This window comes from Musca domestica, unplaced genomic scaffold (assembly GCF_030504385.1).
Source record: "Musca domestica strain aabys unplaced genomic scaffold, Musca_domestica.polishedcontigs.V.1.1 143, whole genome shotgun sequence".
Lineage (NCBI taxonomy): Eukaryota > Metazoa > Arthropoda > Insecta > Diptera > Muscidae > Musca > Musca domestica.
In genome coordinates, this window is record NW_026712197.1 from 1,518,284 (window position 1) to 1,532,617 (window position 14,334).

The following is a 14,334-nucleotide window of genomic DNA, read 5'->3' on the forward strand; positions in this document are numbered from 1 at the left end:
ATAATTGAAAATACGCGTTAATATTCCGTAAAATGTGAATTTAAAAACAAAACATGTTGTGATAACTTTAGTTGTGTTATATAACTGTTTTCAATGTTTCGAAAATTTAAAATATGTATGTTTTATCTTTAAGGAGGATGTTTTAGCTAAAAAAAAATTAATTTGTATGGCGAATAAGGAACCTATTTCAATCTAGAATTTCTCCAAAGTTTTTAGTCCCTGCTGACAACATTTTGAGGTTTCAGATTTACTACATAAATGAATTAAGATTTGTAAATATTTTCAAGTATTGCTCAACATGTCTAATGGAAAACAAGTAAGCAACAGCTATAGTTGTGCGGGGCCGACCATGTGATACCCCACAGTCCTCCGTGGTGTTGTTAGTTGTTGTGGTCCATTTTATAGCTAAATATAATCCAATGGTCATTCAAAATTCTAGAATTCTTCCCTGTCCTTAACTCTCTTCTGAGGCGTGTCGATTGGCTTCAATTGGGTGATCAGATTTTTTTTCTCTTTTTGGTTCATTTTAACCCATAAATATTTTGCGATCATCTCCAAAAACAAGAGGCCCATCTGTATCTCCAAATTTAGACTCATCTATACGAATAACTTGTCTACGATATTTGGCTACATTCGTCAACGAAATCAGCATAAAAAGCCAGATGTTCGCCTTTTGTGTATTTCGGATATCGCCTGTAAGTAATGTTGGTATTTTTTCACACTAAAGTAGTGGTCCATTCTAGCCGCTGTCCACTCAGAATTGACATTTCCGTCTATTTGTGATTTTGACGTGATTAAAAATATTATCGGTTTAATGGGAAATTTGACTTGTACACAAATGTTATGGTCTATTATGGTCACCAAATAAATATTACCCGATGACCATCAAAATGCTGAATCACCCTAAGCTCAGTCACATTCTGACTCGATTTATGCATGTCAGTCCGTCTGTCCATATATTTTTATAAACAAAGTACAGGTCGCATTTATTGCCCAATTCAGATACAATTTTGCACAAATAATTTTTCCAAGGACGAACCGTATTGAAATTGTAATATCAGCCCAAATAGTATGGATTTGCACATATGACCAGATTGAGCCTGAAAATAAGTATGCCAAATTTGATCGATATCGGTTCATATATAGATATAGCTCCCATATATATTGTTTATCCGATTTGTTATTTTTTTCCTCCGCAGCCGTAGTATGCACTCTGTAACAACGATATTTGGGGAAATATATCAAGTAGAACTCAGATATACCCTTGTTCAATTTTATGGAGATCGGTTAATATTTGGATATAGCTCCCATATATATCTTCGTCCGATTTGCCTTTTATTGTGCACCAAACGTGTAACATTAGCCCAAATGGAATGGAATTTTTGTATTTGGTGGAAAAGGGTTCAGATATAGCTAAAGCTCCCATATATCCGATTTGTTGAATTTGCCCTGCATAGCCGTAATATGGATTCCGTAGTGACGATATTCGGGGAAATATATCAAATACAGCACAGAAATACCTTATTTTTGTCCTCCGCAGCCGTAATATACACTCTGTAACAACGATATTTGGGGAAATATATCAAATAGAGCTCAGAAATACCCTTGTTCAATTTTATGGAGATCGGTTAATATTTGGATATAGCTCCCATATATATCTTCGTCCGATTTGCCTTTTATTGTGCACCAAACGTGTAACATTAGCCCAAATGGAATGGAATTTTTGTATTTGGTGGAAAAGGGTTCAGATATAGCTAAAGCTCCCATATATCCGATTTGTTGAATTTGCCCTGCATAGCCGTAATATGGATTCCGTAGTGACGATATTCGGGGAAATATATCAAATACAGCACAGAAATACCTTTGCCAAATTTTATAGAGATCGGTTCAAATATAGCTCTCATATATATCTATCCGATTTCAGGTTAATTGTGCACCAACTGGATAATACAAGCCTGATTGAAAAGGTGCAAATGCTTCGACAAATTTAGTAAAAATCGATTCAGAGGAGGATATTCCTCATATATATTACTTCCTTTACTATAAAATATAGAAATACTATAAATTATTACTATAATCATAGTTGGTATGATTTAACTCTCACAAATTCGCCATTAAAACTTTTATTTGTTATGTGAAGCTCTACTAAATATGCAAAGTGGTGTAGTGTATTATAAAGTCGGCCCGCCCGACTTTAATACTTTCTTTACTGGTTTTAATTCGAGATTCACTGAAAATTTTGGAAGATCAACAAAACTTCTTGGTAAGAGGAGCGAAGGGGAGTTTCCTCTTGGCATATTTTTTTACATCGATAATTTTTTGTGTATCTGAAAAATTATTTCGCCAAAAAAACATTAAAAATTAATGTAAATTTTAAAAATTATCAAGGTATTTGAATGCTTTTAACTATTTCGAGCCTATATGGGGGCTATAAGCTATATAAGGTCAAAATAAATGACTATAAAATGTATTTATTTAGTATTTGGAAGTTGTTAAATCTACTATATGTAAAAAACAGTTATGTATTTTAAACAGCAAAAGAAAAGTTTGTTAGACTTGAACATTTGAAAGGTTTCTCAAAAGAAAATAAAAACTGAATCTCAAATTGTTTATGTTTTGGAAATAATTTCAGTAATTAATTACTTTTTTTGGAATTCACCAAAGATTTGTATTGTTTGTAAAAATTACAAGGATAGCAGCCTTTATGATTCTTAATTTAAAAAATAATTATTATTATTCATATATTATATCACATTACGATTATTCAAGAAAATATGTGTTATGTATAAAGAAAAAAATATTACAATATTTACTTCCTAAATAATTTTGCCTTATAGTTAATTTATCCATTTATTATAAGTTAACACTTTTTAAAATAAAAAAAATAAAAACAAATCAAAATAAATCTTTTTTAAATACAGCGTGTTCCCAATTTATTATTACAAAAAAAAAAAAACATGAAAAGAAAACGTGTAAATGTTAAATAACAATTCAACTATAAATTGATATCAAATAAAATATTATAAAAAACAAAACTACTGTTATATAACAACTACCATCTTTAAAAAACTAAGAAAAAAACAAATAAATATATTTAAATGTTATTACAACATACAACAAAAATGAATCATTCAAGTTTTGGAGCAAGTAACACAAAGCAATACTCGTGGAAGAACAATCTTTATTGAAAAGAATTTACATTCTAAAACCAACCAACAAAGATTAGCCCCTTTTGCCGAAAACCCTACCCATGTATTTGCAATTATAAATTGTTTTTTAATTTTTTTTTTTTATTTTTGTTTAACCTCTTTAATGTATTTTATAAAAAGAGATTTTTTATTATATGTATATGATTTTAGTATTAATGCATCGTAATTGACATTGTTTGTTCCCATAGTGAAATTGTTTACTTAGTTTTTAAGTTTTAAAACACACATATATTTCAAATTTAATGCAAAGAGTTAATAGGGATCCGAACGTTTTACTGTGACAATTTGATCTTTGATTAGCCTTACACTCCTTGCAAAATGTTTTTCATATATGTCTAGATATGAGCTAATTAATTATTTATAATAATATAATTAATTATTTTCCTTAAAAACTTATTTTCCCCATGGCGACTAATTTTCAAATGGAACTCTCTGCTTTACCTCCAGAATACTACAATGCCAGTTAGAAAGGCACGCTCGACTTCGTACAACATTATTTCCCCTATTAATCCAAAAAGAAACTAAACGGAAAATCAGTAAAAATTTCAAAATTAATTGCAATCCTTCAAAAAAACAGTTTTTGTCCTATGGCTGGTGCGCACGATAACTCTCCAAGGGAGTATCCGAATTGGTCCAAACTTGGTACATCGTAATATTATTATCAAACTTAGATCGAGTTCGAAGATGGGCAATATCGGTCCATTCCTTCTGATACCTCTCCCACAAAAAGAGAAACAATCATTCAATTTTGTGAAAATTTTGAAAATCCTACTATTTGTATTAGTGCTAGCAGCTGCGAGAAGGGAACAATTTTAAATAATTATAACTCTTATTAAAATGTGAAATAAAAGTCCGAGTATCTTCAAATTTCGCACATCTCAATATTTCCACTAAAATAAGGTTTGGTGTGGAGATCGTAGATATCGGCTCACTTCTTCTGGTACCTTCTTCACAGAGGTTAAAAATATTGAATAAGTTTGAATATCATAAAACTCAAATGTGTATCTGATTCCTTTTAAACTCGGCACATCCCAAAATTTCTATGAACAAAAGATCTGGTGTGAAGATGGAATACAGGGTGATATAAAAGAACTGCAACAAAGTTGAACGGCATTACTTTTACATTTTTTTAAAATTTTATTGAATGAAAGCAAAAATGTCGGAAAAAGCATCAAATTTTAGAATAAGTTTAGATTTGTTCGAATTGGTCACCTTTGGCACGAATTATGACATTCAAATGGCCAATGAAACTGTCACACACTGCCCGAATGTTGCTCTGCGGTATTTTGGCCCATTCCCGGCGATGCGCTTGCTTGTGGTGATCGACACTTTTGTTGTTGTTGTTGTTGTAGCAGTAGTACATGTGTGTGTTTGTGTTCTGCTAATCTGGTTCCAGCTCCAGGTTTAGAAATTCGGCTACTTTAACGGGCTGTAGCCAGAGATCCTCTGGAGTGAGTTGGGTAGGTTTGGCTGAGCAATTAAAAAGGTGTAGCGTATTGTGCGGGCCTGTATCACACGCCGGGCAGGCGTCACGCACATCTTCATCAATTCGTGCCCAATACGAATTGAGGCGACTACACCATCCTGAACGTAATTGCGCCAAAACTACCCTGGTTTGTCTAGGCAGCTGACGTTCTTCGGCTGCAATGGATGGGGGGTGGACTCCGAGGACGGCATTCACTTTGTAACTGCTAATAGCATCCGCGACTGCATCGGTGTGAATGCCACTCAGACCTGCCTGATAGGCTTCTTGATCTAGAGGCTCTCTCTTGTAGCGCTGGACCTCCCTCTCTAGATCATGTATGTCCTTCCTGACACGCCTGGGTGGGGGAGAGTTATCCACCATGTGATGGTTGGGATGGCTCTCACGGTAACACCCAAGCAGGTACTGCAACGAAAGCATATGATTATGCTGACGTAAGGGAAGGACTTTCGCCTCCTCATGTAGATGGTCCACTGGTGTCATGAGGAGGCACCCTGTCGCAGTTCTCAGGGCAGCGTTCTGGCAGGTCTGGATATTCTTCCACTGCGTAGCACTAGTATTCGCAGACCACACTGGAGCCGCATAGTTGACCACAGACCGACCTATCGCGTTATAAGAGGTCAACAAGGTTTCTTTGTCCGCACCCCAAGAGCTGCCGGCTAGCGCCTTGAGGACCTTGTTCCTACTTTTCATCTTGTCGCAGATAGCTGTGGCTTGCGCGGACGACTTGAACATGCTGTCGAACGTTACCCCAAGAATCTTGGGGTAGTTCGTGGTCGGTATTAAATTCCCCTCGACCTGAACATTCAGCTGTGTTCTCATCTCCGCAGACCATGTGGTAAAGAGTGTGGCCGTTGATTTCGTGGCGGATATTTTCATATTCCTCGCGTGGAAGTATGCGGCAAGCTCCGCGAGATAGGGGTTCAACCTTTCGCATATGTCATCGACCACTGGACCCGACGCCATGATCGTACAATCATCCGCATACGTTACGATCTCAATGCCGTCTGGAGGGCGAGGAATTCCGGAAAGGTAGAGGTTAAACAGTTCCGGAGATATCACCCCACCTTGGGGAACTCCCTGTTTCACTCTACGGGCTTTGGACTTCTTGTTCCGGAATTCCACGTACGACTGGCGTCCACACATATAGTTGATTATCCAACGTTTCAAACTTGGCCGGAGGGTAGTTCTCTGTACGTCCTCAAACAGTGTGGCATGATTGACCGTATCAAATGCCTTTGATAGGTCAAGGGCTACCAACACTGTTCTGTCACACGGCCTGTTCTGGTTTAGTCCTCTACTAATATGTGTGGAAATGGCGTGTAATGCTGTTGTGGTACTATGTTGTGGACGGAATCCATGCTGGTGGTTGGCAACTGCATAGCTTCCTCTAATGCTGGGGAGGAGTAAAGCCTCAAGAGTCTTTGCTACTGGCGACAAAAGCGAAATCGGCCTGTACGATTCGCCTTTACTGGCATCCTTGCCTGGCTTCAGTAGCGGGACCACCCGGCCCATTTTCCAGGTTTCGGGCACTATGTAGGTGGCTAGCGACAAATTGAGAACTTTTGTTAAGTACTCGACTCCCGGCGTATCCAGCTGCTTCAACATTACCATTGAGATTCCGTCCGGGCCCAACGCTTTGGATGACTTAGCGTTACGGATGACATTTGCAACATCACCCATCGTAAACTGTGGTGGTTCCTCCTCGGCGGGAAGAGATCTGATACGACGTAGTACTCTTCGCTTCGCCCTATCACTCTCGGGGTGCTCGACAAATTGTCGGTTAAAATATTCCGCGCACCTCTTCGGATCAGTCACCGTTACGTCGTTAAAAGTGACTGAGGTCCTATCATCCTTTTTTCCAGGGTTCGAGAGCGACTTAACCGTTACCCACAGCTTACTCATATCGGTTCCAATGTTGCAGCACTTCAGATGGTCTAGCCACTTTTTCCTCTTATGCTCCTGCACCAACCGGTTGACTTCCACTGTCAAATCACTGATTCTAGGATCAGTAGGGTTGGTACGACGGAGATCATCACGCTCGTTTGCTAATCCCGCTGCCTCTGCTGGGAAGTTTGGTCTTATCTCGGGTATTCGACCAGCAGGTATATAGCGAGCGGCTGCAGCTCTGATGATGTTTCGGAAAATCCTTTCTGCTACCCGAACATCAGAAGGGTTGGGCAGTTCTCTGAAGCGGCGGTTGGTGAATTCTCTGAACTCTGGCCAGTGAGCTTTCCCATGGTTAAGGAAAGTGCGGCGTTCAGAGGTTATGAAATCGGGCGACCTGCTTATGGAGACGATTATCGGGAGATGGTCTGAGCCAAGAGAAATGACGGGTTGCCAAGTCACGTCATTTATCAGACCGGGTGACACTATGGTTAAATCTGGCGAACTGTGACACTCTCCTCTTATTCGGGTGGGGGCATCCTCGTTAACCGTGCAGAATGTGGAGCAGTCAATCTGCTCTGCCAGCGCTGATCCCCTCTGGTCATTACCTAGGACGGAATGCCACAACTCATGGTGGGCATTAAAATCCCCTAGTACCAGGCGGTTATTGCCTACCAATAATGGGCTAATATCAGGCAAATAACGTGGTTCACAGCTATTAATCGGCGGGATATACACATTAAGCACCTCTACCTCGGCAGTTCCACACTTGACTGCTACCCCCATACATTCCATGTATGGGTCACTAGAGACTAGCTCAAGCGAGATAGGTCTGTACTGAACAGAATGGTGTAACAGGAACGCTAATCCCCCACCTCCACTTCTGGTGCGATCCTTCCTTAGTACGTTGTAACCATAACAACGTTGTAGGCTGCAATTTTCATTCAGCTTGGTTTCCTGCACCGCTGCGATCTTAATATTCCTCCGACTCATAAATTCCACTATCTCATCTATTTTGCCTCGAAGTCCGTTGCAATTGAATTGCAAGAATGATGCACAATCCGGAGTTGGAACAGCAACATGTGGCGTTAGGTGCTGCGGTGTTGGTTGCTGTTCTGGAGACTGCGGTGGAGTGCCATACTCCGACGACGTCTCTGACGAGGACGACGAAGAAGAGGACTCGCTGGGGACTACGTTACTGCAGCAAGTCGCAACATAATCCCTTTCGCTGTAGTCTCGCAAACGCCTTAATCCGGAACAGTTCTTGAAGTGCACCCACTCTCTGCATCCATTACATCGCACCGAGACAGATCTGTGGTGGATGACGTTCTGACAAACCGAGCAGAACCAAGGTCCGGGGTTTTCCTCAATCCCGGCACGGACCAATAAAATCCGGAGCAAGCATTCCGGGATATGCTGCTCCCAATGCAGAAAAATAAACAAACACAAACATGTACATACTGGGTTGGCAGCCGCTGGCCGAAACAGGAAACTTGTTGTTTCGGGTCAATCCGGTATCGTAGAACCCGCTGCCGTGGGATTGTCGACACTTGTATTTTTTGTATTTGTATTTTTTGTATTTTTTAGTGCCAACCTTGCTTTCCAAAATACTCCGGACACAATAGTCCAACGGATTGGTATCCGGAGATTTTTGTTGCCATTGTGCGCCACTATTCTTGGGTGGCGCGTGCTGAGTGCGATGGTGCCGAGTCCTGTTGAAATGTCCAACGTCTGCGGACAAAATTTTTGCGTGCCTAAGGCTTTAATATACCCTCCAAAATATTTTCGCGATAACATTTGGCATTTATTCTGATGCCACGGTCGATTAATGGCGGCCCACACCATCACCATGACCGCCGCTTGAGTTATGTTGGCCAACCGAAGGTACACACTTTCAGCTTACCTCTTTGGCAAGTAAACACGATCATTTTGTTTGTTTACAAACTGCTGGACAACAAATGTTTTCTCATCAGAGAAATCCAAATTCAGTTCGCAGTTCACCACTTTCGGCCAAGCGAGGCAACTCTTTAGCTCTTTTGTTTCTATGTTCTTTCTGTTGCGGTGTAAGTTCTTGCATTTCTTTGGAACTTGAACGCCTTTACCCCGAACTCATTTTTCAAGATTTGCCGAATTGAATATGGCGATATGTTCAGCTTACGAGCCATTTTTCGGTCACTGCGACGAGTGTTTCGATCAAGTCGCTTCTTTACTTTTCGAACTATTTCTGCTGATGTTGCTATTTTTTCCGGGCTACGCTACCAGTATCACGGTAACGAGCGATGGAACGAGACACAAAAGATTTATTCACATTAAAATGCTGAAGTGATCTAACGATAGCCTTTTCTTTAATTCTTTCAACAACTCAGCCAATACCTCTTGTTTTGATTTCTTACAAATTTCACATAATTTCTGTGTAATCAATAAAATCCAGATCATTCAAAAAAGCAAAGAGACATCAGATATTTGAAAACAAATTAATTCAAAAAAAGGCAAAACTTCCCACAAATTATTGAGGTTTTTATGTGTTTACGACTTTTTCTTTTCTTTTTCTTTTTCTGATAACAAATTTTCCACATACTCTTTGTGTTTATATTATTATTGTAGCGCTATGTAAATATATAAAACATATATGTATTTAAATTATTACAACAACTGTAATTAAAAAATGCTTTTAATTTATTAAAATCTAAGTTGACATCCATGCATAACACATGGGTCAAATAGTCTTGAACCTAAGATACAACCTACACCAGTTGTGTGACTTTTAGCCCATGTGTGATGACCTATAAATATATTAAAAAAACACTAAACTAAAAATGTCATTATTGTAATTTTCTAAAAATTGCATTCAATGTAAAGTACTTGCAAACAAAATTTTACTATTTAAAATAGAAAGAACTTAGGAAATATATAAATAAATAAATGTAAATGGTTGATAATGGTTATAAATTAATGGACAACATTCGTAGAAATCTCTACACTTCTATAGCTATCTGTCTGTCTGTTATCCCTATTTTCCTCTTACTATCTATACCCAATTCTATGTACTCTTTAAATCCTCCCCTCTCCCCCTCTTTTAAACTATACCTAACATAAGTAATATGGAAATAAGAAAAATGTTGATCATCTATAAAATATCGAAAATAATAAAAAAAAAAATTATATTTTATATTTAAAATAAAAATGGATAGCAAAAGCTATTGTGTAAACCGAAATAGTGTTAATAAACAAATGAATGAATGAACAAATCATTATGAAAATCCAACAGGCATCTAGTGTTAAAAATTGAACAAAAATATTTAATAATGGAAATGAACTTTAATTACATAATTGTGTATATAGAAAACAAGAACAAAAAAAAAATAAATCAGTTGCAAACAAATGATATGTTATATCAAATGAAAGAAGGAAAAAACTTAACTAAATCAACACAGGTATAAATTTGCAAATATCTATGAAAATAGCAACAACAACAAAGAGACTAAAGAATAATAAATAAAATTAAATAAAAAATATTACAAAAAAAATAATAATGGTTCCTAAATTGTATTTATCGTTATATGGGGGCTATACGAAGACGTGGACCTGTACAGACAATTTTTTGCCTTAGGCTGTAGTATTCATTACGAAGTTCAAAAAATACCAAATTTGTAATAATTCCGGTGTATAATTTTGCTAAAAATCATCAAAGTACCGAATATCGGGAGGAACCGTCATATGGGGGTTATACGAAGCAGTGGACCTGTACAGACAATTTTCTGTCTTAGGCTGTAGTATTCATTACGAACTTCAAATACCGAATTTGAAACAATCCCGTTGAAAATTGTCGCTAAAATCATCAAAGTACCGAGTATCGGGAGGTACCGTTTTACGGGGGCTATACGAAGACGTGGGCTTGCACAGGCAATTTTCTGTCATAGGCCGTAGCATCCGTTAAGAACTTCAAATACCAAATTTGAAACATTTCCGGTAAATAATGTCGCTTAAATCACCAAAATACCGAAAAAAGGGAGGTAATATTATATGGTGGCTATAACAAAACGTGGACCTTCATGGCTTTATGCTGATCAAGAATATATGTACTTTGTGGGGTCTAAAAAGTATATTTCAAACGGAATGACGAACTTAATATACCCTCCATGCTATGGTGGAAGGTATAAAAAAGGTAAGGTCTGACTAAAATTTCCTAAATGTTCAATATTCCTACCCTCCCAAAAGTATGCTTTGAAATTAATGACGTTTTTAAATATAAAATTTCTGAGTACATCGCTTACTTAAAAATCGGTATGTTCCTATAGAAACACGTTAACCCATTATTTTCTAAATCTGACAAAATGATGAGAAACGGCTGGCATTCCCCAGAGACCTTGAAATCATTGTCTCAAGTGGTCAACCCTGTTTCTTCCAAGAGCCACGATAAACTGGTACAACGAACAAGTCTATCAAAATCATCGCCCCAAGTTAGGAGAAATTAGGAATATTTTACACTGGCCATAATCGCATAATTCTGATGCCGACTACTGCAGGCTAGTGGGAGGACTAGGATGTTGTCGAGTTGTTGTCGCAGGCCCGCCGAAATCGAATTTTGTGAGGTTTACAGACTCCTTTATAAAAGCCAATATGAAACAGTGACAGTTATGAAAACAAAAATTGTGCAAACAGAATTGTTATTACATTAGAAGTTTTGATCAAGTTCAGAAAAATACAGGGTAAGATGAAAAAACTGCAAGCAACTTCAAACTGCTGTCATTTCTAATTCATTTATCCGACAGCTGTTAAAATTATACTTACAAAAGCATTTTGGTGAGAATTTTTCAGAAAAAAAGCTATTCTTGATGGAATTCAAGCGTGATTTCTTTATATTTAGAAGTGGCTATCGTTAGCGACTTGATCGAAACTCGCGTCGCAGTGGCCGAAAATGTCTCGTGAGTTGAACATATCTCAATATTCATTTCGGCAAATATAGAAAAATGAGCCATTGAAATTCCAAAAAGTACAAGAACTTACACCGCAACAGAAAGAAAATAGACTCAAAAGAGCTAAAGAGTTGCTTCGAACTTTCGCTTACATTTTGTCGCCCTATCATTCAAATCCTAAACAAATGAACATGTGTGAGTAATATCTTGTATATTATATTGTATACATTTTGCAGAATCAACACAATTGCTCGGCCTTCAAGAGAAACAATCAGTTTGGATACATTTCGTTCATAATGTTATTTTTATTGTTATTCTCATTTTGTTTTTTTCATTATAAAAAGTATGATTTTATGTTTTCGAATTAACAAAAAATGTTTTAAGAAAATATACATATTTTGCAATTATAAACTAAATTGGAGAGTCTCAAATTAAAATTGATAATCTATGTATATTACAACACCAAAAAAAAGAATAGATCTGTAAAATAAACAGATTTAAGTATGATCCCTTTTTTGTAATATAAAACTAAAGGAAAAACTAATTATCAATCAAGGCGTATTTAACATAAAATCGTTATGTGGGTGACATCGTGTTTGAGGGTGACAACAATCAGAAATATTCAACCACATGTTGTTGATATTATCATTATAATGGAACAGCAACGAATGTTATGTTTACATAAGGAAACGTGATAGTATGGTTCATATTTTAGCTTTATTTTTTCTTGTGGAAAATTAAACTAAAAATAGTTGTTGTTTTTATGCACAGAATAGAAAACAAATAAGAGTATTCACTTAAAATTGTAGATTTCTAGCTTCTAAGGTGGCCGCATCGGGGAAATATAAATGTTTCGACAATAAAAAGGACAAAAAGGCTTGCCCTCCAACAACTAAGAAAAGGAAATATAATTTTCGTTTTCTGCCACCAGTGTAATCCAACTGTTGGGGATTACCATAGGGATCGTAGTTAATGGCTCCTGTAGCAGCTGCTGGTGAGGTTTCGTGTAGGACTTTGGTTTTCAAAGTACGTAACTAAAATGGAATTTCATAAAAGATAATCAAAATCGTTATAAATCGATCATTGCGTCCACTTACCAAAAAGAATCCCAACGATAAACTGCAGTATGCCAATGCCAAATAATATCCAAAACCATGGAACATTGTGCTCACCAATAGACATGCTGTTATTGTGACAAACTTATATCCGGCAAACGCCATTAAGTCCAATGTTTTTAGATTCGTTTTGATGTTGACCACATACAGTGTGATTGTATATACCACCAATTCAAAAATACAATAGGCCAAAGCACTGGACGCTTGTATACTGAGGGCTTCGGGCGAGAAACGTTTTTGAAGACCCAACATGAGACCGGCCACAACGACAAATGTTATAAAAGCCATGGTGGGTATATACAAGTCTGGAGCATTTATGTCATATCTGGGTTGTACAGGTTGTTCTTGATCGTATTTGAGGGACCAATCCTAAAATACAGAATAAATGTAAACAATGTTGGAATATTTTGGGGTTTAGAGGTGTACTTACCTTATGTGTGAATGGGAAGAATAACAACCTCAATTTGTTGATCACATAATTGTTGTCGACTGAAAAATAGTATTTCAATTTGGCAACTGGTACCCATTTAGTAAATTGGTTCTCCACCAACTGCTTGCCCTGGTCGGCCAGTCGTTGACCATATTGCATGGCCATATCTTGTACAATTGGCTGTTGAAACATGGCAAACTGGGGAAACTGTCCAGGTGGCCCTCCAGCTACACCTGTCTGTTGTTGTTGTGGACCAACCCCACCGCCAAATGGTTGCTGTTGTGGCTGTCCTCCGGGAACAGAACTGTATTGTTGCGGTTGTGGTGATGGGGCAGAATATCCATAATTTTGATTGGGCATGGGCATACCTCCATTGTTGAAGCCACCACCACCCATTGGTTGGGGAGATTGGTGTTGAGGCATGCCAAAGCCACTGGGAGCAGCATTGCCACCTAGCATTGGATCCAGGACAGTTGGTCCGTTTGTCGGTTGCAAGTATGGAGAGGAACTGGCCATGGGAGCTGCCGGTCCCATAGCATTAACATCTCGAACATGTTTAATTTTACGTCCCGGGCCAGAAGCTTTATGGAAACACAAATTAGAATTATTTTCCATTTCAACATCAATATTTGATAAAGCAAAGAAACAATGGAAACTTGCAAGCTACAGACGTACATGGTGTGCATTTCATGTCTCAATTGGTGGCATATAGCCACTAACACACACTCACACATTGTCTACACAAATTACAACGAAACAGATCACAAACTGATATAGTTTCGGTGGACACATAACAATAAAAACAGACTGATAGCAACAGCGGCAAAAGGCGTATGAATTTGAGAGGGCAGTGGTTAGTATTCTTCATCGAACAGAATTATTAGAAAGAATAAGACAGCATCAATACGTCAGTTTGTGGTATAGCCAAACAGATATTATGAAAAATTCAAGCCCCTTCGCATGAAACCTTTGAACTACTAGCTATAATGACATCTATGTTATCAGCATAGATGCGAGCACGCACTCCTTTTTGGGGCAGGGACTTTCATTTTTATGCGTTTTCTTCTGCTTCGAAACGAAACTCATTGTGTACTTGCGTGTTTCCTTGTCTTCCTTACAATTTTCCCACTTACGATTCCTTATGCCAGCATTCGGATTGTTATACATATTGTCTAGCCGCTACAGCAGATGTTGTTGTTAATTTGTAGTTAAATTATATATTTCTTTAATATTTAATATTAAAAACAAAAAACTTAATCCTTTTGCAAATGTAGATTCATTTATAACCACATCA

General features: G+C 37.6%; 1 protein-coding gene and 1 long non-coding RNA gene across 3 annotated transcripts; one reads left to right on the forward strand and one right to left on the reverse strand.

The window, feature by feature from the left end:
• Positions 1–10,839: 10,839 nt before the first annotated feature.
• Positions 10,840–11,766, forward strand: LOC131801168 (uncharacterized). The gene is made up of 3 exons (XR_009341724.1): positions 10,840–11,288; positions 11,352–11,382; positions 11,447–11,766. It is a non-coding gene; the product is annotated as an uncharacterized LOC131801168 (long non-coding RNA).
• A 427-nt stretch (positions 11,767–12,193) lies between these two features.
• LOC101893149 (protein YIF1B-A) lies at positions 12,194–14,334 on the reverse strand. Of its 2 annotated transcripts, none has more exons than XM_005185008.4 (4): positions 14,174–14,334; positions 13,041–13,621; positions 12,593–12,979; positions 12,194–12,529 (listed from the first exon to the last, which is right to left on the reverse strand). In XM_005185008.4, the coding sequence occupies exons 1-4, from the start codon at positions 14,205–14,207 to the stop codon at positions 12,293–12,295; spliced, it is 1,239 nt and encodes a 412-aa protein (XP_005185065.1). In that variant the 5' UTR covers positions 14,208–14,334; the 3' UTR covers positions 12,194–12,292. The 2 variants fall into 2 exon arrangements, with proteins under 2 accessions (XP_005185065.1, XP_005185064.1); XM_005185007.4 differs by having other exon boundaries at positions 14,159–14,331.